Below are 22,367 nucleotides of genomic sequence, written 5' to 3'. Positions count from 1 at the left end.
CCACTGATTCAGAGAGGAATTGCTACTTGATCCTTACCTGTCTACAAAGGTAAAATGACCAATAATGGTTTATCTTCATCAGCTAAAATTCGTTCTGGAAAAAAAAAAACCCAAAATATTTCAATGCTGTGAATTTAACTGAATTCTGAAATTCACATATAAAGGAGAAAAACGAATACATTACTACCTATAGTCTGTATCGTATAAGCACAGCTTCCCCAGCACATTATAGGTACACGTGGATCTTCTTCATTTGGATGAACCTTTAAGCCTACTTTGTATGTTGCTGTACCAAAAGTTGTCAGCATCTCTTTTATGCTCTCAGAATAAGGATTCCTGAACAAAGAAAACAATATTACTAATTCATTTTTTTCTCCACTGGCAAGCATAGTACTTTTAGTGATGAACATCCACCCCATCGCTGAACACCTGGATTTTTAAAATTGTAAGTGAGAACTGCAGTATCTCTCTTTGGATCTCGTATACTGTAACCTCTTTCTGTGACAGATACACTCCAATTATTTTTTGATTATCTGACTGGAACCAATCTCATTTTTTAGTGTTAAGATATCCAGTCCTCATAGCCTAATATAGTTAAAGACTAAATTAAAAGAACTGTGTGTGACTGATGGACAATCTGTCCATCAGCCTGGGATAGGTATCTTGCATTTTTGTGTGAACTTCACAGATAAATGTCTGTACCATGTAATGAATTTCATTACTTTCTCCCCAATGAAGGGGTAGACATCAAATACAAAACATACCATAGTACTGAAACTACATATTAACTACTGTCCATTTCATAGTCTTTATGTTTTGCTTGTAGTGCTGAGCTATAATGATGAGTCCTTCATCCAGTTACAAGTAACATGGAAAGAAAGCTTAATCTTGGTACTGAAATTTATACAACTGCAGCGTCGTTTCTGCACATCCATGTATCACATCCGCCTCTGAATCCTACTGCAATTATTTACTACTTGTGAGTTGGACTTCAACACCATCATAATAATAGGATCAACTTTTCGAATTAAAGCAAAATTCGTAGTTTTGCCTTAATTAGTGAAACCTTATACCACAGAAGTCACATTCTATTTTCATGTTACCATTTCATGATTAAGTAGTTTAATGATTTATTAAGATGTAAATACTTACTTCGAGTTATGAAATTTGGTCTAAATCCTTCAGGTAATTGCAGCTGATCCATTTTTTCCGAATTACCAGAATTGCCTGTACAAACAGAAATAATAAATGCTGTTATTCACCTATAAATATTTTTACATGATGAAACGGTACACGAGCATATCACCAGAAACTGAAATTCCAAGCTACTCTTGCCGCTTTTGCAACCATCTCTCAGCTCCACTGTGGTAGAACCATATACTTGGTCTTTTTATGACCTGGGATTGTTTAGTTTGGAGAAGAGGAGGCTGAGAGGGAGACCTTATACTGCTTTCTCAACTACCTGAAAGGAGGTTGTAATGAGATGGGTGTCAGTCTGTTCTCCCAAGTAACAAGGTGATAGGACGAGAGGAGAATGGCCTCAAGTTGCACCAGGAGAGGTTTAGATTGGATATCAGGAAAAATTTCTTCACCAAAGAGGAGGTTATCAAGCATTGGAACAGGCTGCCCAGGGAAGTGGTGGAGTCACCATCCCTGAAGGTATTTAAGAAGACGTGTAAACATGGTGCTTAGGACACGGTTTAGTGGTGGACTTGGTAGTCTTGATGATTTTAAGGGTCTTTTCCAACCTAAATGATTCTGTTTTTCACACACAAATACACACATTTCTTCAGACTTACTTGCACAGTCTTCATTTCGAAGTAAATACAGCGCTTTTATTTGCTGGGATATTGTTTTGATCCACGGAGCTAGGTTTGGTTGGCCTGAAACGTCTAGCCTGTCCGAAAATATATGTGAACAGAATACGTGCAATAGTTAAGAACAAACTATACACATTATTAGTATTTCAGAATTAGTATTTCATAGGCGTTCCACATTCTCTTGTTTCTCAACAAGCTCTTTCTCTGTTGCCCACATATTTCTCTATCTTCAGTTGTTTTCCTGCAAGTCCTACACTTTACTGTCCTTTCACACTCTAAATTCCTTACTACACAATAACCAAAGAAGGTCCATAAACCAAAATAAGCAGGGAGGCAATCCAGTTAGAGATTATCAAAACAGAAGATAACAAAAATTTTGAAAGGGGTTTTTGGGGTATGACTTGTTTGGAATTTTGTTTTTTACAGTTATTGAGGACATTTATAAAGCAAACAGACCTGTTAAACAAAACTCTTGGTGGAGGAAGAAGAGGAATGACAGTGTTGCTTAAGCATTCACAAAGCGGGCAAAGGAATTCACCATTTTCTACATCGTAACTTGTGTGTACTCGTAATCTTTGTTGTCTTCGTTGCTCTTTTGCTTGGACAGCATCAAAATACCTTTAGAAAAGAGCAAGATATTAGAGGCAAATTATTAAAACATTACTTTAACATATAAATTCATGAATACTTATAAAGACACTGTTTTGCCTTTTCTCAGATATACCTAAGAGAATTATCTGAAGGAAAAAAGGTCTACCCTCTGACTGATAAAGTATTAATAACTGCAGGCTATCCCCAGTTTTTGGCAGCCAAAATCCCCCAAAGTGCTGAAGGTCATTGGGCTGTTAAAATCACTTTTAAGCCTGAACTTTAACAATTTCCATTTAGGAAAAAAAAAAAGGGTGAGGGGTAGAGGCAGAGAAAACGTTGAAAGATTAAAAAAATAGATTAAAAAAATAAAATTCTTCAGTTTTACATAAAATTTTAAGGGAGGTGCCATGAGCATTATCCATGTGCATATTCCATTACAGGCCACAACAGAGCAGTAATGGGAAAATCTGGTGGCTGATCTCTGAATCCTATATGAAAAGGAACGGAATTCACTGCTTTGCTAAACATAACTGCTATTCCAGAAGCCTCTGGAATGGTTTAGAGTGTACCCAACAATGACCTAAAAATGGTCTGAATGCAGGCATCTAAGCACATTTATCCTGCTCCAAAAATCAAAGAATAAAAATAACTGAAAAAGGTTTTATTAAAAAAAACCCTAGGAACAAAGGATAAAATTGAGTTTATGTTGAAGATGAGCTTGAACTAGGTCACAGATGTTTCTAGTTCAAACTAAACTTGATGGAGGAGTTAAGGGTGCAAGGGGTGAACTATAATTTAAAACTTCAGTAGAGAGCACAAGAAGCAGCAGGAATATGTCTATTACTGAACTGCAAAACCCCCCCAAAAATCTGAGCTTCAGTGTTCAGATATATGTGCACCACAGGGGATTATGCATAGGGATAAACAATCAATGTGAATGAAAGCTGTGAAAGCTGCCATGTGTGGCTTTGGATTTTTCTTTACTAAGATGACAGATAGTAAATGAAAGTTGTTTTGAACACATTTGCAGTATTTATTATAATGATTTCTACTTTTCCTTCCTCACCCGACCCCCAACAGAAAGCTGCTTTCATTGCTTCGTGACATTCATTTTTAAGTTTACTATATGGTATTAATTTTGCCATTAAAATCAGTGTCATTATGCAAACTGATGGCATGACATGCTATTTGGACTAAAACCTTACACACAGCATTTTACCTTTGCCAACAATGAGCATGCATAATATGTCCGCAGCTACCCGTGTGTGTTCCACATGACAGATCTGGGTGCATGAATAAAGGATCATATTTTTCTGTATTTAAAATAAAACAAAACAACTCTGAAATAAACATTTATCAGAAGACTTAACTGTTGATAAAATGTTACTGCATTTGCATTATTATTAAACTTTATCACAAAAGTATAACTCATTTGACGAAGCATAAAGCATATTACTATCCACAACAACTTAAACTGTTTAGGTCATTTACAAGTATTGTGGCATTTTGTTTTGAATGTGTGTACTGTACTGGAACCTCAAACCAAGCTTTCGGATGCACTCCACCCTGGTAAAAGTCCCCAAGATCCACCTGCAGCTCTCATGGTTTAGTATCATTAAACAATGAGTCTAAGAACGTTAACCTTCAGAGTGAGAGTGCAAAATGATTCAGTGTAGACATCTTCTATGCATTAACATATATAGAATCCAAAGGAACCTTTGTAACAATGCCATTGATCAAAAAAATATCTGTTTCAAAGTTACCTAGATCCAAGCATTTTTTATTAGTATCGCTAAGAGGTATTTCAGATTATATAACTAAGAGGAAGGAAATGTGTATCTTGTGTTTTTACAACAGTACATCACCACCTCCTCTCTCTATAAACATTACAGGTTGTAGTTTAAGAACAAACACTTCTGATTTTGAAGGTTTTTTTAATAGTTACAAATAATTGTCATAAATGGCTGTCAGAACATTTAGATAATGCTTTGCAATGATTTTACATATTATTTAGAAAACACATTTCTACCTCACTAAAAATATGGAATTTTTGCCACTGATTACAATGAAGTAATTCACAATTATAAAGTTAATATAAGACAGTGATGCTACTGTCTCAAACTGCACGCTGTTGTTACAGTGACTCTGACATCCATTAATATTAGAGACAACTATGAACACTACTCACCAGGATCTGGAATAATTTTGTTTCTATTTTTAGACAACACAGTTGATCGCTGAATAAACGCTGCCAAGACCATAGCCCTGCTGTCCACTTTAACTTCTTGTTCCTCCTGACACAATATACACATAACAACCTGTCTGTGTTCAGCTACTCTAGTTTGCTCTGGTCCCAAGGCTGTGAGTTTTGCATCTGAAATTACAGGGCTAGAATATTCAAAGAATACTAGTGAGCACATTATTTGAAAAAACATTACAATCAGATCATTATTTAAATGTGATTAATGAGCTTTCTAGCTTTATGATAAATGCTCTCTGACAAAAAAAATAGTTTTGGCATTTACACAAAAATATCTATGTCCCCGGAAACAGTTATGCAAGAATGTATTTTCCAGAAAAATTCATACCTTCCCAATAGTATTACCCACTCCAATTTAACATAGAAATTATATCTGCGACCTTCCATCATCATCATCCCTTAAGTGCTGTCATCCTGACATAAATTCTGAAAACATTCTCCTCTTCCTCACAAAATCATTAGCACGCAATTCGTATTTCCAGCTACAATCAGATTTTCTTCCAGATCCTCAACAGACATAATCAGCTATTTCCAATTTACAATGTTTAATAGCATAGTCTCTTCGGTATTATTAGCAATTTACTGGATGACTTTATACAAAAAAATTATTTGCTTGTTTATGCTGAGCACTATGAGGATGGGATGAGGGAGGAACCAATATTTATCCCACCATCTTGACAGTAATGGGAAGGAACAAAAACTTTTGAATAGTTTTCCATCAAGACTAAAAAAAGGTCTTCCTTAACCAGTAACAATAGGACAATCTGATGTAAAAGTTAAAGAAAAAAATTTAAATGAGATTCCTTTACCTATTTTCATGTACTCCGGAGGCTGACGTATCTAGCTCCTCCAAAGTTTGCTGAAAGAGTTCTTTGTTTTCATTAATGAAGTGCCGTTGCATCTCAGACATCTGGGCCATGATCTTTTCCCTGCGCAGTCTGGCAATCTCAGCTTTTCGTTTCCTTTCAGCTTTGTCTTTATCACGTGAACTCTGAAATTGTATTGTTCAGTCATTTTTAAAATCTTGTTGCAACAGACAATTTATTTTAGATACTGCTACGTGTAACTTGTACTAACCTCCAAACAATGAAAATCTCATAACAAGACAAAAGAAAAGTCTACCAAAAAGTTACTTTGTGACCTCTTTTCTTTAGCTCATGTTCAATGACAAGTAAAATTGCAGATCCAGAAGAGTACCTCTCCCTCTCAACCTTTAACTGTATTTTGTATTTCTCTTCCCTTTGAGCACTCATAAGACAAAAAGGTAAGTGGCAGGTCTCTAGTGGTGCTCTTCCTCCATACTAGATGTATTCCCAAATGCACTACAGTGCTCCAAGGTCTTTGTGTAGTATCTAGAGTGTCATGTCAAGCTAAAGGAGTCAACAGACCTTATCTGGAATGACCTGCATGGTAAAAATACATAGATACCACTTCTTTTAACAACTTTCCAAGGAGTCTGAAATTATAGGAAGAGCAGAATCATTGAACGCTGTGATCAGTAGTACAAACAGTTCTAAACAGTAAACTTGCAGATTTGGAGACTATAATATATAAAGCAAAGAAAAATAGTCCAGAGACTCTCCCAATAGGTCTTTCAAACAAACGGGTTTGATCTATAAGCTGAGACAGAATTTCAGAAATCACTGATGTTTCCCATCTTTGATTTAGAGCTGCAATTAGAAATAGAGTCCTTTGCTAGTCACAACCCAGACCTGTTGAGATCAGCTAACTGTTACAGCTTACTTTTACCTCTTCCATAATATTTCCTTCTGTCTCGGCCACAGGACTTGTAGAAGAGCTTTCTCTTAGTTTCTTAATAGTATTAAAAGTCTGTAAGAAAAAAAACAACACTTACTTTGTGACACGTGACTATAACTGTGAATACTATAATGCTGGACAGATAACACGCAGCGTTGAATTCCACAAGAGGAAAAGAGTAGGTACAACAAATCAATACGGGAAGTAAGGAAATCAACACAATATAATTAGGCAAGTTTCAAAAATCTTCTTTCCATGATTTTCAGCAGTTATATAAAACAGATTTACCTTCAATATCCATCTGATCATGTCCTTGTGCACTTCCAGATGAGGTGCGTTTTGCAGTGTTTCTAGCATAGCTAGTATACTAGGGGAATTATTGGGTGCCTCTCCTGGTCCTGAGAAAAAAATTACGACGACAATTAATTACACTGTTACCTGACAAACCAATCATTCACTGACATTAAAAACAACAAAAAAACAAAACCCAGCACTTGTATATGTTTAGCACCTGAAGAATTCCTTCAACAAATAGGCACAATATAGAACTTTCATCCCCGCCCCCCCGCCTCCCCAACATTTTCATGAATACCCTCTAAATCCTGAAAAGTTAGAGGACATAGTCTTAAAAATCTTGCTCACAGACTATATTTTCTTACAAGACAAATGCACTCTGTGTGCACCCTGGCTGTTTTCATCTTGGAAACTGACATGTAGAACTTCCAATATTTTATTTCCCACCTATTTTAAATGGAAGAGTCTTAGCAATTTTCATGTCTTAGCAAAACTACAGGCACTAGTCAGAAGATGCAAAGGAGAGTCAAGATTAAAAGACCACTTAAGAACACAACTACAGTTTTTGCAATGTAGTATCTGATCATGTACAGCAATCTTTGTCAAGATGCTACTTAAAGATATTAAGAATCAGATTTACTGGCAATTATTCTACTTCTGGATTTCTCCTCTAGAAAATGCCTTTAGTATTGCTACTATTATAGAATCTACACGTATGTAAAGCACATATGTATAGTCAACTTGGTAAAATTTTGATGGATAAACAAATATACTCTTCTGGTAAATAATGTTTCAGAAGAATAAAATATGAGACACTGGCATTTTCAGTTATTTAAAATTTGCTATACATTTGAAGAGAAAGGCATACTTGATATTTTCTGAGTGAAGGAAAATGTTACAACATTCTCCTCACTGAGATTCTCCAGATGTTGTTTTTCTTCTTGTAGTGCCATTCCAAGCAAATGCAAAACCTAGGTAAAAATTATCAGTTTTAGTTCTTTTCTTAAATAATTCATACAATCTCTTTATATAGTTTGGGCAATTCATTAAGAGACAAGGAAGTCATACAATAAAATTATATAATAAGAATATATTTGAAGTTATATCTATATATGTAATTCCAAAGCTACACTACACAGGAGTAACAGTGTGTGTTTACAAATTCTTGAAGCTTTGCCAGATAAAAAAAAACATATACCACTTCTATCTTTCCGTCTGCTATCCTGCCTAGTGAGTGAGAGGTCAATGCTTCTCAGCAATTGCATGTTATTATTGCAAGTCTCTGGACAGGAGCATGATGCACACTTTAAATAATTTTTGCATACAAAATTTAACTAACAAAAAGTTAAAATTATTAAACTAAATTTATTCTAACACTCTAGAAACACATTTTAAAATAATGTTAACTTTTAGGTCAGTAAAAAGCTGTAATCTCCTTGAACTTAAAAACTGAAATTACCCTATTTGGCACTAAAATAGTCTGAATGGCATTTTAGAGGTGAAATACTTAAATCTTGGCGGTGAACTCTGTCATGCCGAATCAACCACTTTTGCCACCCCATACAAATCGGCAGGATGCTCTAGACAAAAAGCATTACTGAATGCCTGGAATCAACACTGAATCCCCATGTAAGGAAAGGGTAATTATTGGAAAATCTGTAACAGAACTGGGATGCAACAGTCTAAGATAACTGAAGTATCTACAGAAAAAGTAGTAAAACATGATTTGAGTCTTGAAGTTTTTAAAATTTGTTTTAATAAGTAACAGTCAATTCTTCCTCAGTCTCTCACATCTATCTAACAAGGTCTCATCAAATATGGGCCACCTCTTCCAGATGTCTCTCATCAACCTTTGCATGGTGCTTCCAAGACAAGAGTGGTTGACTTGCAAAAGATGCAGTCCAACTGCATGGCACCAGTGAACAGAAAGCACGGTTTTTGAGCAAGTCATAGGTCCCTAATGAGTCGCACATTTTGGACAAAACCACAGAGGTACTCAAATGGCTGAGCACGTTTTAGTTCAGTTTCAAAAAATAAAAATAAAATCTTATTCTATTCCAATAGTTATCTCAAAGCCTAGCATTCTCATATTACCTAAGTGTAACTACATTCTTCCATTTTTGTTGTGATTTATAATACTGATATGAAAATTACAAGTTTCCCAAAACTGATACATTTTCAATTTAGCGAATTCTTTTATGTACTTTCATGATTTTTTTCTGAATTGATTTACCCTAAACTGAAAATATGCAAAGGAACATCAAGAAAAAGTCAATGTGCTTTATTAATATGCAACAACTCAGATAAACCAGTTCTCTACCACAAGAATCACTACCTATTTCAACTGATTCAGGCAGAATTCTTCCCTCTTGTGTGCATCCCATTAGAAATTTACCTCTGTCTTCCATTAATTTTTAAAACTAATTGTATCGGAGGCAGAGGGGCTTCCCCAGTCTTGTATATCAGAAAACATAATTTATTTCTCATTCAGAGTATTCTGGATATGTTAGACACCAAGTAAACAACCCAAATCTATAAACCCACGTTAAAATGCTAAAATACATATTCCTTCCTCCAGCGTAAGCATAATTTTAAATAAGGAAACATACCCTTTGCAGCATGGACTCTGACCAGGCATAGCCATTGTGTTCTACTGCCCACTGCAGTATAGTTCCCATAATGCACAGCATGACATCAGATTGCAGAATATTAACCAGACTTGCAAAAAGTGGGCAGAAAGGAGGAAGAGCTGGTGGTGGAAGTGCTGAAAGGGAAATTTGTGCGTTTGACATTTCAACATCTCTAAAGTTTGCAACACCCATATAAAATGTCTGACTTTCAAATAGCTTAACAGCTTAACCCAAGCCAGTATACAGTTGCTTGATAAACAGTATTACACATAACAGGCTGTAACATTCAACATAGCTTGCATGTTAACAGAAAAGCCAAAGGAATAAGCTGTTCAGAAGGCTGGCTCCACGACAGATCAGATTCCTGTCTATAACCAGGGAGACATAAGGGAAATTCCTACCAATTTTCACCAATTTCTGGCTAGCCCAAAAACACGATGTTAGTCTAAGTGTCAGGGCAATACACAGTCTGATAGGTGCTTCCCTCTTCTCCCATCTGCTCTCAAAGAGAAATACCTGTATCTTCTCTGTTTTGTCTTTTCAGCTTTCTTTGTGCTTCCTCTGCCTGAAATAGAAGAATGATGCCAATGTTACTCAAAATCTGTACAAATATAAAACTAATAAAATTTATCCTTTATTATTACTGCTTTTCTTCCCTTTTCCAGCCTTATATAAACAAGAAAGCTTCCATGTCTTTTCAGTTTGTCTTACATTCTACTTGTAAAGTAGGGCCTGCACCTTCAAAATTAATATCTCAGCTTGAGTCAGCCTGGACTCTTTCTCTAGCATAAAATTGTAAGACAAGTCTGAGCTAAAACGGTAATTTCCATAAAGGTAAGTGAAAATACAGATTGTTTAAATACTTTCAGTAAAATAAGACCTAAGAGAATCCACAGACAATCTCCTGAAGCCCCACTGATTTCAGCAGCTCTGTATAAGGCACAGGATCCGATGGCACAGAAATCACTGCAAAATCTTGGGCAAATTTTGTCAACATTCTCAAATAAGCTAACTTTTAAAAGTTAACTTATAAGCAGCTGATAATACTTCTTCACAGAATAAAGCTCTGGAAAAAAAGAAAAAACAAAAAAGACACAAAATAAAACCCAGAAAGTTAAATTACTAGGTACCTTGGATTGCTCTGCCCTTGAAAAGTGATAGAAATACAGATTGAAGTTCCTGGCACATTCTGGTCTTAGTTCATAGAGCCCTCTGCCTGTTAATCCAGGCTTCCTACAAAAAAAAAAACCCCAAAACCATACATAAAAACTTACGTTCATTGGTTATTAACATCTGAGCATAAAAGGTTAACTAGGACAGCTGAAAAACACTGCTCAATAGGCATTCTAGACATCAGAGAAGTAACAGTTCATTCATTAAGAATGATGCATATGAGTAAAGCCATGGGGAAAATACCATGACTCAGCCTTCTTTCTTCTATTCTCTCATTTTCACTAATTTAGATATTCCATTTTTAAAGCTGAAATATTAGAATAAAGGCAAACATACTTGAAACAGGCCACTTCTTCAATCACACTTTCCATTCCGGTCTCTCTGTTCTCCTACATTGAGTGAAAAGGCAAGACTGTGTTACTGTAGTTCTCGGATTAAACACATTTAAATATCATACAACACTAGATAAGCATGCAAAACGAATGTAGTACAAAATCATTTTACTGGCACTCAAGAGAACACTAAAGCACATAACATGAAAATACATTCAGGAATACCATCTCTGCAGAAAATATTTTTAAAAAAAACATGCCATTTTAAGTGCTTAATTTTTACTATTTCTCCCTGTCATAATAAGCTTGGATGTAACAGTAACAGAAGAAAACTCTTAAGTTAGCTCACTTAGCATATCTTAGGAATACACAATCAATATTTCTGGTTTCTAGGCCTCTAAAATGAAATAAATACAGGAAAGCTAAAAAGACAAGTCACTGAAAAATGGTAAAACAACCACAAAAGGCGGGACGAGAAATCAGCTCAAATGTGTAACGCTACTTCATATACAAATTACCTTTTAACATTCCCATCCCCTTCCTGCAATACATATTCACAGCATTTAACAGGCCAGAGAAAAAGTATTTAAGACTGACAATATAATTTAGAACTCTAGATTAAATCCTAGTTTGCTCTTTCATCCAACCCTAAAATATTTTTTAAAAAATCATAATGCTACCCTAAAATTTGACTTTTCAAATTGTTTAAGTTTTAAAATATTTAGAACAATGCAAAATATTTCAGAATTTATCATTAAAAGTACTAACAGTATAGTAAAAGATTAACTTTTGAATTTTGATTGCCTTCAGAAATCATGTTTAAAAGATTACTTCTTAAAAATTTAAGCTTTGCTATCCTACAAAACCACTCATATCAGCATTCAGAGAAATGCTTCCGTCCATGCAAATGAAGCATTTATGTTACACAAGTCGTTATACTGTGTCTGAGTCCATGTCTCTTCAATTATTGTTAGGCTTTAAAATATAACAGCTTATATTTCTGGATAGCTCCAACAATCCACTTCCATACGTCTATTCAGAGTTTACAAGCAGACTGCAGAGACTGTCAGCCAGATGGCCTGATGAGAAACAGTATTAAAAAGAAAAAAGAGCTAAGGCAGCTCTCAGGCTCCTGCCTCTTTCATATGTTGCTTCTTCTATAGCTCTTTCCTACCTTCTCCATGACAACTATTAATCTGTATTCATGCTAACCTTACTCTTAACATAATCACACTGCTCCCATTCCACATGAAGTGGCAGAAACTTGAGTAAGAAAAATTTTCAGCTATCAGCCTTATAATGTTGAAGTTGCCTTTTCTTAACCTCCTCCCAAGTTACTTACATCTTCAGGTAATGCCTTTACCAATTCACTGTGAGCCATTGGCCTGATGCTCAGCTGATGGATGATCTCTCGTTTGATTTCATCTGTTGCATTTACCTGTCCTATTCCAGGACTGAATCTTTCGCCTGTAAAAATAAAATGTAACATTTTTAGGATTTTAAACATTTATTTCTCCTTGTAACTTGAAGAAAAAGATTGGAAAATAAGCCTTGTCTGTGAAATGTTGTGTTCACCCACCAGTGTTCAAAAATTCCTTACGTTAATCTAAGCTGAAGTTCAAAATAGAACTGAATTCAAGATAACAATGAAGAATGCTCATTCCAGGCCACTGAAGAGACTAAATTTTAAAAATTATTTAAATGTATTCTGAACTTACCAACAATCATTATAATGAGGTATAGCATCTCTTCTATAAGAGTGTTATTTTGTTGAACAACATCCTGAATAAAAATAAACAAAATGAATTTACATTTTTCAATTAAGGGTAAAAGAATTATTCCATATGCTGAAAATATTTTTTTGCTGCTTCAAAACATTGCCTGTTTTCACCCTTAGCACTCCCAAAATAAGCTATGCTGAAATGCAATCACAACTGCCTTAAACTTCTTAAACAATGCAAAAATTATGCGTCAGTTTCTGACATTTACCAGGTAAAAATATTTATGCATATTTTTAACTGATCAAACTAAATTTAAATAGGATAGGGGTTTTTTTATCAACAAATTGCACAGTCTCAGTACAACAGCATCTGATACACTTTCAGAAACAAAATTGCAGATTTTCTATTGCAGTACTATATAAAATACCTTGTTAGTATTTTCTGTGCTAAATCTTTTGCCATAATCTGGAGTACTAAATATCTGATAAAGTTCAAAGCGACTCAGCATTATCATCAAGAAGTGATTTGGATCCATCATAGACACACCTGTCTATTAAAGAAAAAAATGATTATAAACAGAAAATAGATTATGTGTTATTATAGCATGTTTGTATATTTATATACAATGTTCACAGTACATTCTTTATGAAATTCATTCCTCTCTCTATCCTGGGCATGAAGATTTAATTACTTAAGTTTACTCTCTTAGGACTCCAGTAACACAAGTGACAGCACATTTGGCAAGCAGGATCCTATGCTTTATCAATAATTTCTGATGCCTTTTTAAGTATAAAATATTCAGGGTTACTCCTATCTCAAATTCTCTAAATAAAATTCAATGAAAGACTTTTGGTTGGTTGGTTTTGTCTTTACAATCCTGTTCCTGTTGGCTCAACTTTTAGAAGGCATAATATCACTTAGTATATAGCACAAAGATTTCAAAAATAAATTCCAATCCTCAAAACAAAGGCTGAAGACTTTCACAAGACTTCCCAAACCTTCCTGGAAAGAAGAATGCTAATGTTTCAATGTAGCCACAAACGTTTACTTCCCTTTCTGAAAACTACTGGCCAAAGTTTTTCCTGTTTATTAAACAATGTATCTAAATTAGCCAATTATAAATATTTGTTGTTAGTTTACTATTACGGATGGACCATCTTTAAGACAGAAGAATTTCCAACACAACTGAAGGATATCTACCCAAATGAGCAGCTGCAGATGATCATTAAAAATCAAGATCAGATCAAGCCTTAGGGAAATATGTCTGAAAGCAGAAGTAACCCAAGACACATGCATCATATTGGGCATTGCTAACTCTAGGTAAGATTTGAGGGACTTCCTGAGGAAAGATTTTGCTGTCTAGGTGAACTACACACCCTGAGCTGCAAATTTTAGCTTTCATCACTCTCAGTGTAGAAGTAATGCATCAGACCTCTTCATGTCAGAGCTAAGTAGACTGCTAGATTTGTAAAATCTCTTCTGAAGAAAAAAAAAAAAAAAGTCGTACTATATGGGGTTCCAGTTTCTATCTATCATTTTAGATGCCAACTTTGAAAGGAGGGAGAAGAGGCAACACATACACTTGAATACATTACTGAAGACCTGCAGACTCACAAAACTGCCAGTAAAACACAACCCATTAGTTAAAATATTACATTCTCGAAGATGTAGCATTACTTCCACATTACACAGAAGATTCTGCACTTTCCCCAGTATTTAAAAAAACAAGGATTACAACAAGTTTTTTTCATTTACAAACTACCCCATAAAAACATAAATGCAATAAAAAACAGGAGTCCTTCCACAAAGCTGACTTCTTTCCTTGTCATTAAAAGGTTCTGATGGAGCTAAAAACACATGCACACATATTCTGAAAAAGCTTGATAAAAATGCAAACTGGTACATGTGGTTACCTGAAGCATTACTATGTCCTTGTCAAACATCTCCCTCCTGCACTTCACATTATGATAGTAATAAATCTGAAACAAACCAACCACAATAATTAACCCACATCATATTTAATCTAAACTTATTTTCATTCTGGAAGAATAAACTTTGTTATACAATATTAGCAAACAAAAAATGAACCCGTGATTTGAAAAATTATACAAATATATTTGTATGCAAAAAGCATTTTTATGTAGTACAAAAGAAGCATAGTTGTTGGCTGGGTTGTATTGATCTAATGTCTAGATTGCGTACACTTAGAAGGAAAAATCTTGTGGGCCTCTTTGGGCTATGTTTCATATATCTACTTGTTTAGCAATTAAATGTTTGAAATTCACAGGAAAGCAAGCCCTTGCAGTTGGAGAAATGTTCTTTCTTTGCTCCATGAATTGCTCTTTAATTATTTGAGATACAATCTTTCAGGAATTGCCAGATTCAGCAAAACGTTAAAATTGTGATAAAAACACACTTAACCAAAACTATCCTGGGATTGAACTCAACAGCACTGCAGCAAGCAGCGGCAACACTGCAATTACTGCACGGCACTGAAATATGGGAAAGGCTGATTCTACCACAATGAAGGAAAGATGAAGAGGGCTGTCAAGTTTCTACCTGTGACTGGGAAACATCTTCTCTCCTCTATGGACACACCATTTCTCACCAGAATTACATGGAAGAGAGCTAGGCATGCCTTCCCTCTCTTCCCCACACTAATAATCCACACATCGATGCCCATACTTATCTTCCGGGAAAATATCCAAAAGGAGCTGGCTGAACATGAGCTCTCCATAGCCAAAGGAAAGAGAAAGGACTTCCAGACTGTGGGAGCCATATTACCCGAACTAAACCAGGCTCTTAACTTCATGATGCTGACAACATGGGGAAATTAACACAGAGACTTATTTCTCCAACAAAAGCTATGCTGAAATTTCAGATTTGATGTGTCTGCAGTAATACGCTGCTATAATTGTACGTAACTAGAGCTCCTTTTGCTTTAATAATGACAATAAAAGACATCACCTTATAAAGATTCTTTAGGTTACGAGGCAAGAAGTGTCAGAATACAGTAAGTTTGAGCAGCTTAATTCAGCCTCCTAGTACACATGCACTGCAATTATCTAGTGAAGATGGGAGCTTGTAGGAGGGAAAGAAGTTTCTTGCAAATAAATCAAGTTAACACCTCACAGAACTAACCCTGTTTCTGTTGTAATCCGTGTCTTGCTGGGAAAATCACTTTAGACGATCACCCTGGTGGGTGGCACTGACACTACAGTACCCATTTTATAGTTGTTATGCTTGAAACACCCAAGACCTAATTCGTAAAAAAAAAAAAGAGACTATACATTTAGAGATGGACGGAGCTAGCCTCCAGAAGTATGAGAGATAAGAGCCAAGAAACACTCAGTTCTATGCTGGTTCTAATGCTTCTGTGTGGTCTTTGGATTTCAATTATCTTATAAACATGAATAGTATTAATATCTTAATGGTGCATATTTTTATATTTGAGACACTTTTACATGAAAGTGATGAATGCATTACCAAAGATGCACAGATCTAATTCTGCACTTTGTGCTGCTGTTGGACAGCATACGGTTAAAAGGCTAGGAGTCATTAACTGCATTATACTAATGCACAGAGCACGACACTCCCTGAGTACTGTAGCAGTCCTGAAACAAAAAAGCAATTTCTGACTAAAATCAAAGACCAGTTTAAAACCACAAATATTCAAATGATGTGAATGCTGACGTAAATGCCTACTTCACATTGCCTCCCATAAGACTTACATAAGTGAATTTGAAATCAAGACAGAAAGGAGAGGTTTTGAGGTTCAAAATTATCTTGGGGGAGTTATCAGAAAACAGTGATTCTACAGCTACTATGTACTTACCTGATTAACAAGAGAGAACCCATTTCTTCTCCACATCCCTGCATGTACTTGGGCACATAGGACTAGGCATCGTAGAGGATGTTCTATTAACATAGGTGGGCTAAGTTCACTCTGCATTAAGAAAATGCAATATTTTGATATATACAGAGAAAATAAAATGGGACTGAAATGGAGGATATTTCTGGTCATTAAAACATTTTGGCAATACAAGAGAGAAGCACATCCAATACACGTATTACAAAGGTAATTTGTAATAAGACTGTTCACAATCTACCCAATTGCTGTTAACCAACCTTACATTCTATCTTTGCTCCACAAGGGTTTTAGTTTATTCTTAAAGACAGTAGGTTTTGTATTTTAAAACATCAACACTATCAATTTAGTAACATTGTCATTTGCTTTCTTTCATTCAAAGGTTAAGTACTTCTTTTCAAAGACACTGAGATTTCTTCTCCCAGTTATGTTTCCTCCTCTTTTAATTTATCTTGTTCTTTTTAACTTCCCCTTAAAGAAACGTCATATCGATAAGAACACGTAGGAAGCAAGAAACAGCTGGGGAAGAAAATTAGAACTTAGGCCACGAAGAAGGAATCAGGTTCTGCCAGGAGTTCCTAAAAACAGTTCCTACTACAAAAAGAAGGTAATGCATGAAGAACAAAATACAAACCTTAAACCTGAGCCTTAAGTTATTGAAGAGAGCAATACTGATTGCTTATGCTCCAGTCATGAGTATCTAGATAAAATTACCTCTTAAAAGATTAATATCTACTAAAGATAGTCTCTCTGAACAGAATTCAAAGCAAAAAGATGCTTTGTTTTATTTAATAATATCCTACACTTACATGACCAATTTCACATTCAGCATTAATTATATTTAATGAATATGCTACATTTACATACATACCAGGGGTAGCAGCTCTGGAAACTTATATGCCACTTCAGTTTTACTCAGCAAAACGTGCAAGCCTGCATAAATACGTGAAACAAATACATACATACTATTACACACAGTATTTTATATAATTCAAATAGGACAAAAAAGGTCATCTAATTTACTATCGGACCATTTTCTGTACACAGCTACAAGTCTGCAGATTTATCACCCTGGAGCTACACAGCTATTTCCTGAAGAGACATATTACAAAGCATACATTTTGGAGAATTAAAGTTTTCCTATTGTATCTGTATAAAACTTGCAGTACAAGTGAGATTTTTGCCTTTCTTTTGACTGTCATGTCCCCTTAGCAGCAGCCAAGAGTCCTTGGTCTATGAGGACAAGTTATCAACAACAGATACCTCATCCTTTCTATCAGTCCTTAGAGGTTTATAAAATACCTCAGGAACTATAATGAGGCTCCTACAAAATACATAAGGGTTTTCTGGCTTGCTTTGTTTTAAAGCTACAAGGGTTTTGCTTAAAGATTCATTGACGCTGAGCTGCATAGTATTTTACCTAAGAATTACCTTTTTCACTTCATTACCTGTGAATTTATCACGACACTCTCATTCTGTAAATTAAAATTCATCAACCTTTTTTCAACACAACTGTTCAACAAGATAGGCACAATATAAAGAAAGATATAGCTTAATTTTCTGGTGACACATCTGTTTGATAAATCTGTTTGCTAACAGAATGTTGATTATTCAATCCGACAGCTAAACATATTTCAAAACAGTCAACTACAAGCCATATTTTGTTGCATTTCTTTTGCATCACTCAAGTGGCAAAAGCAGCAGTAACTGCCTACAACACACCTCACTGACAAATCCAGAGGCATGAGACAATCCTCCTCAAGCCTGAAACGATAACAACTTCTCCAACACTGCAGAACATTTTGCCTAGAGGCTATCAAACAGCTAGAGAATGGCCAAAATGCATCCTCTTCAGGCTGTAAAACAACTGTTGTGTGGTTCCTTATGTACACGTAAATACAAATCACATTTACACAACATTTTTCATTTTCTGAAATATTTTTAAACTAGTTCATACCTGCAAGTAAACGAGAAACTGGGAGATGAATGCTAACTTTTTCCTGAGAAACACAATATCTGATGGTCTCAACTGAATGTCCACACATACTGAGAACAATAGGCTGTTCTCCATCAGTAAAACCACTATGACACTGCATCAACACAGTCAGGCATTTCTTGTAAGCTTCAATTAACACTTTTTCCTAAAAGAAAGATCACAGTTTACAGAGACTATGAAGAAAACAGAGTTCTGCAAAATAATACAGCCAACATAAAAGTCTGATGGGTTTGAGATTTTTACCTTTATTAACAGTCCTGCAAAATTAAGATAAGGAATCCAACAAAAGGAGCAGAATTAAGGGGGACACAGACTGCAGAACTCATACAGGTTTGTCTGAGTAGAACAACACCCACTAGTTTGGTAGGGTTTTTTTTTTTTTTTGGAACTTATATTATGGGAACTTTCTGAGCAATGATCATGCTAGGCTATTAAAACCTGCACATTAACTAACAGTGACAGATTAAAGCCAGCTTGAATGTTCAAATATTCTAGGATCACTTGTTCCACAGCCATATTTTACCACGCTGAAGTTCTGTACTCCTAAAACTTGAAACACTTATAGAGCAGAAACCTGATTTATAATCAGGCAGCATTTGCTAGATCCAGGGCCTGTTCCTCTATTCCCTCTTCTCTGAAAATTATAACCTGATAGTGTTGTGATGATCAAAACTTTCAGATGTGTGACAAACTCTTTCCACAATATTTTTTAAAAGGTTTAACCACATTCTTATGACTTGGTCAGTTCAAGCCATAAAAGATGTGTTTAAATACAGAAAAGATTTGCACTTGCTCAGAGAAGGTGATCTTGGCTTACAGTGCAGTTATGTGCCTTGCTCAATTATTACACATTTGTTTGGGGTTTTTTTCCCTTCACATATTCACATGGAAAAACAATTCAGAAGGAACTTACATCTAAAGCACACCAGTCCTGCATCATTGAAATAACAAGTGTTAATTTCATCTGCAATGTAAATGCTGCTTCCCATTCTGGTTCCATTTCTATGTGTTGTCCTACTTGACGAGTTATTGGATCCATACCCTAGAATAAAAGGAATTATGCATTTCAACAATGTAGCACTGAAATACGTTGACAACATTAGCATAAGTGTGAGAGAGTGGCTACCTGTCCTTACAAATATATTGTTGCTACAACAGGAAAAAACAGGCTTGTGACCATGTGAAAAGGAATTATACACATCAAAACAGTAAGAAGAAAATAAAACAGGAATTTGAAGAGAACATTACTGGGACAAGAAAGGTTTTGGATATGAGCTCTATTTATTGTTAACATCTGTAGAGATCTCAGTATTGTGAGCAGTACAACAATGTTTGCATACATACATTACCTTACATACACATATTGGTTTTTGAATGTATTTTCTAGGGATGTGCTATTATATGCAGTTAAGTACTAACTAAAGACTGGGTACTACAGGACCTACTGAGGTATTGGCATAAGAAGAAAAAAACAGCACGATCTGAGGATTACAGTATATTCAAGAGATTATCATAAACAGACTAATGAAAGCTAAGTGCTGAGAAAGGTATGCTACTGAAGTACGGAAAAGTGAGAATGATTCTGACTTATACCTTACTGATCATACAGTCAATTTGCCCATGTAAAAGCTGCACCACTTTTAAAATACTCCTCTTAAGGTATCACAGCACATTAAAAGGCTGGGGAAAAAAAACACATCGAAGAGGTCTATTTGTATGTCAGGAACTCAATACAAGGAGCAACTCTGCTGACACTTAAATACTAACTGGAGCTCTCGCTATGAGAGAAAGTTGGTTAAGATGGACCAGATTTCGGTCACACAATTAATCGTGTCTTGTTTGCCTGTATAGCTGCATAATATGCCCAAAATGACATTTTTCTTTTTGAACCACTCTTCCTTTTTACTGCCCTCTACAACAAACTAAACAGAAGTTAGGTGAGATGTTATGTTTCAGGAAAACATGACGACTCCAAAAATCACACTGTGCTTAAGCTATAAAATAGAGAGTACAATTAATTTCCTCCATTTTTATATCATGACAGCTAACTTCCTGCTTTAACAGAGTGCAAATTTTGTAATTTACAGATTTACATACCTGCATACATTTGAGTAATTCTAAGAAGGCATCAAAACCCTCTAGGAACTTGTGCCTCAAGTCATCTGACCACTCAGTTGGCTTACTTATCAACACATACCTGGGAACATTAGAAAGATACAAGTGTTAATTTTTTTTTCCTCCTCAATTGATCAAATCAGCACACAGTTAATATACTTACTTGAGATCCAAAATAAGGCTCTGAACACGCCTGAATTTGAAAGCCTGCAGGGCAGTGTAACGTTCAAACTGAAACCTGCCTTGGATGTCACGGTGCCTTAAGTGGTCCATAAAAGTTTTGATGATAGTGGTCATGAGATTTTCTTCCGTTATTAGCATTCGAGCCTAAGCCAAAGTACATTGAAATTTGCTGTAATTAACAGACACAGCTAACGAGTTTCACACTGCACCATGAAGTTTACAAAATACAGGAATTGTTATCCAAAACAGTTACATCAATAATTAAAAGAGAAGAACATATTGAAAGCCAATCTTCCAAACATTCACAGAAGACAAAAAAAGTAACCTAGCCAGAAATTATCATAATCCAGATCTCTCTCTTCAGATCCCTTCTGTACAAAAGTTTGACTATGGTTAGGCTCCTGCTAACCTATAATTATGACACAAGACATACGTTATTATGTGTCTTATAATTAACTTGTACCTCCCTTTAAGAACGTGTTGTCTCCTCTCCTATAATTTAAGTATGAGCCCTTTAGGGGAGTAACAGCTCTTCTGCTTTCTGTTTACAAACTGTAAAGCACTGCGGTGAACAGCGCATCTTCTGAACTGCTAAGGAACCATATAGTGCAATTTCCACATGGAAATTACGTGAAGTGACTTATGATTCCCCTCAAGGGCTATTGCATATATCCATATGTTGTAGGAAACAAATCAACAGGAATCATAACGTCTGATGGAGATAGTCTTCCACACCCAACCTAACCTAACCCAATCTCACAACAGGGTAGGGGGCACCACAAAGTTACTGCCATCTCCTACTTGTGCACTCTTTCCAGAACTCCCCCATTCTGTTGGTTCTCCAAGGTAAATGAGATGAGTCTTGCAGTTCTCAGATCCCATGAGGATTTTATTGTGTGGCTGATAGATTCAAGAAGATTGGCTACTCTGATCTACCTCAACAACGCTGTCGTCATTGACTAGAGCTTCTGGGTTCTACAGTTGCTAACGAGCTTCAAAATACAGTTTCTAAAATGCTACTGCAAGGGAAAAAAATCTGACAGTTAATATTTTCCCCCAAAAAATCACCATCAACACCACCACCCATCCTCCCTCAAACCAAACAACCTCAGTTACTTGAGAACTCAAACTCTTAAATTATTAAGATCAGCTTGAAAACGTTACTGGGGGTGGTGAGGTGGTTTTACATTCTTCAACTTATTCATTCAGTTAAATCCAAATGGCTCTAAATATATGAAAAATAATTGTTATTTCATATGGTAGGAGCTTGTCAGAATTACTTTCATGTCATGTCTATTCTGTACTTCTAAAAAAAGTTAAAAACAATTTGTTTTACTTTTTTTGCAGACTTTTGAAATAGAAAACATGTAAAAGGGACACTGCAATTATTCTCCTCTAAGGAAATGTTTGACATTCCTTTAAAAAAAAAAAGTATTAATACACATATTCCACCACCCCATCTGCCAAAGGAAAAAATAATACCATAATCATCTGAATAATACTAGTTGGTAAAGTCTAACTGTAAATCTGAATACTGGCAACATTCTTACTGACAACATCAAAATTAAAAGATGTAACACAATATTGCCCTGAACCATGGAAACAAAATCCTGAGGTCCTGTTGAA

At 35.5% G+C, this 22,367-nt stretch overlaps 1 protein-coding gene across 1 annotated transcript in view; it reads right to left on the bottom strand.

Moving 5' to 3' along the window:
- Positions 1 to 22,367, bottom strand: part of UBR2 (ubiquitin protein ligase E3 component n-recognin 2) — a 60,698-nt gene that overhangs the window by 15,693 nt on the left and 22,638 nt on the right. The window contains 25 exon segments of the mRNA XM_068424955.1: positions 38 to 94; positions 188 to 336; positions 1,149 to 1,227; positions 1,800 to 1,897; positions 2,277 to 2,438; positions 3,631 to 3,724; positions 4,600 to 4,799; positions 5,481 to 5,662; positions 6,421 to 6,501; positions 6,718 to 6,827; positions 7,592 to 7,694; positions 9,333 to 9,487; positions 9,870 to 9,918; positions 10,484 to 10,586; positions 10,863 to 10,915; positions 12,201 to 12,325; positions 12,577 to 12,640; positions 13,007 to 13,129; positions 14,493 to 14,558; positions 16,415 to 16,525; positions 17,319 to 17,380; positions 18,405 to 18,588; positions 19,357 to 19,485; positions 20,541 to 20,640; positions 20,722 to 20,885. Coding sequence (XP_068281056.1) covers positions 38 to 94; positions 188 to 336; positions 1,149 to 1,227; positions 1,800 to 1,897; positions 2,277 to 2,438; positions 3,631 to 3,724; positions 4,600 to 4,799; positions 5,481 to 5,662; positions 6,421 to 6,501; positions 6,718 to 6,827; positions 7,592 to 7,694; positions 9,333 to 9,487; positions 9,870 to 9,918; positions 10,484 to 10,586; positions 10,863 to 10,915; positions 12,201 to 12,325; positions 12,577 to 12,640; positions 13,007 to 13,129; positions 14,493 to 14,558; positions 16,415 to 16,525; positions 17,319 to 17,380; positions 18,405 to 18,588; positions 19,357 to 19,485; positions 20,541 to 20,640; positions 20,722 to 20,885 — 2,803 coding nt within the window.

Source organism: Nyctibius grandis, chromosome 1 (genome assembly GCF_013368605.1).
Source record: "Nyctibius grandis isolate bNycGra1 chromosome 1, bNycGra1.pri, whole genome shotgun sequence".
Taxonomy (NCBI): Eukaryota; Metazoa; Chordata; class Aves; order Nyctibiiformes; family Nyctibiidae; genus Nyctibius; species Nyctibius grandis.
The sequence above is the reverse complement of the archived record's forward strand: the minus strand, read 5'-3'. Positions and strand labels throughout refer to the sequence as shown.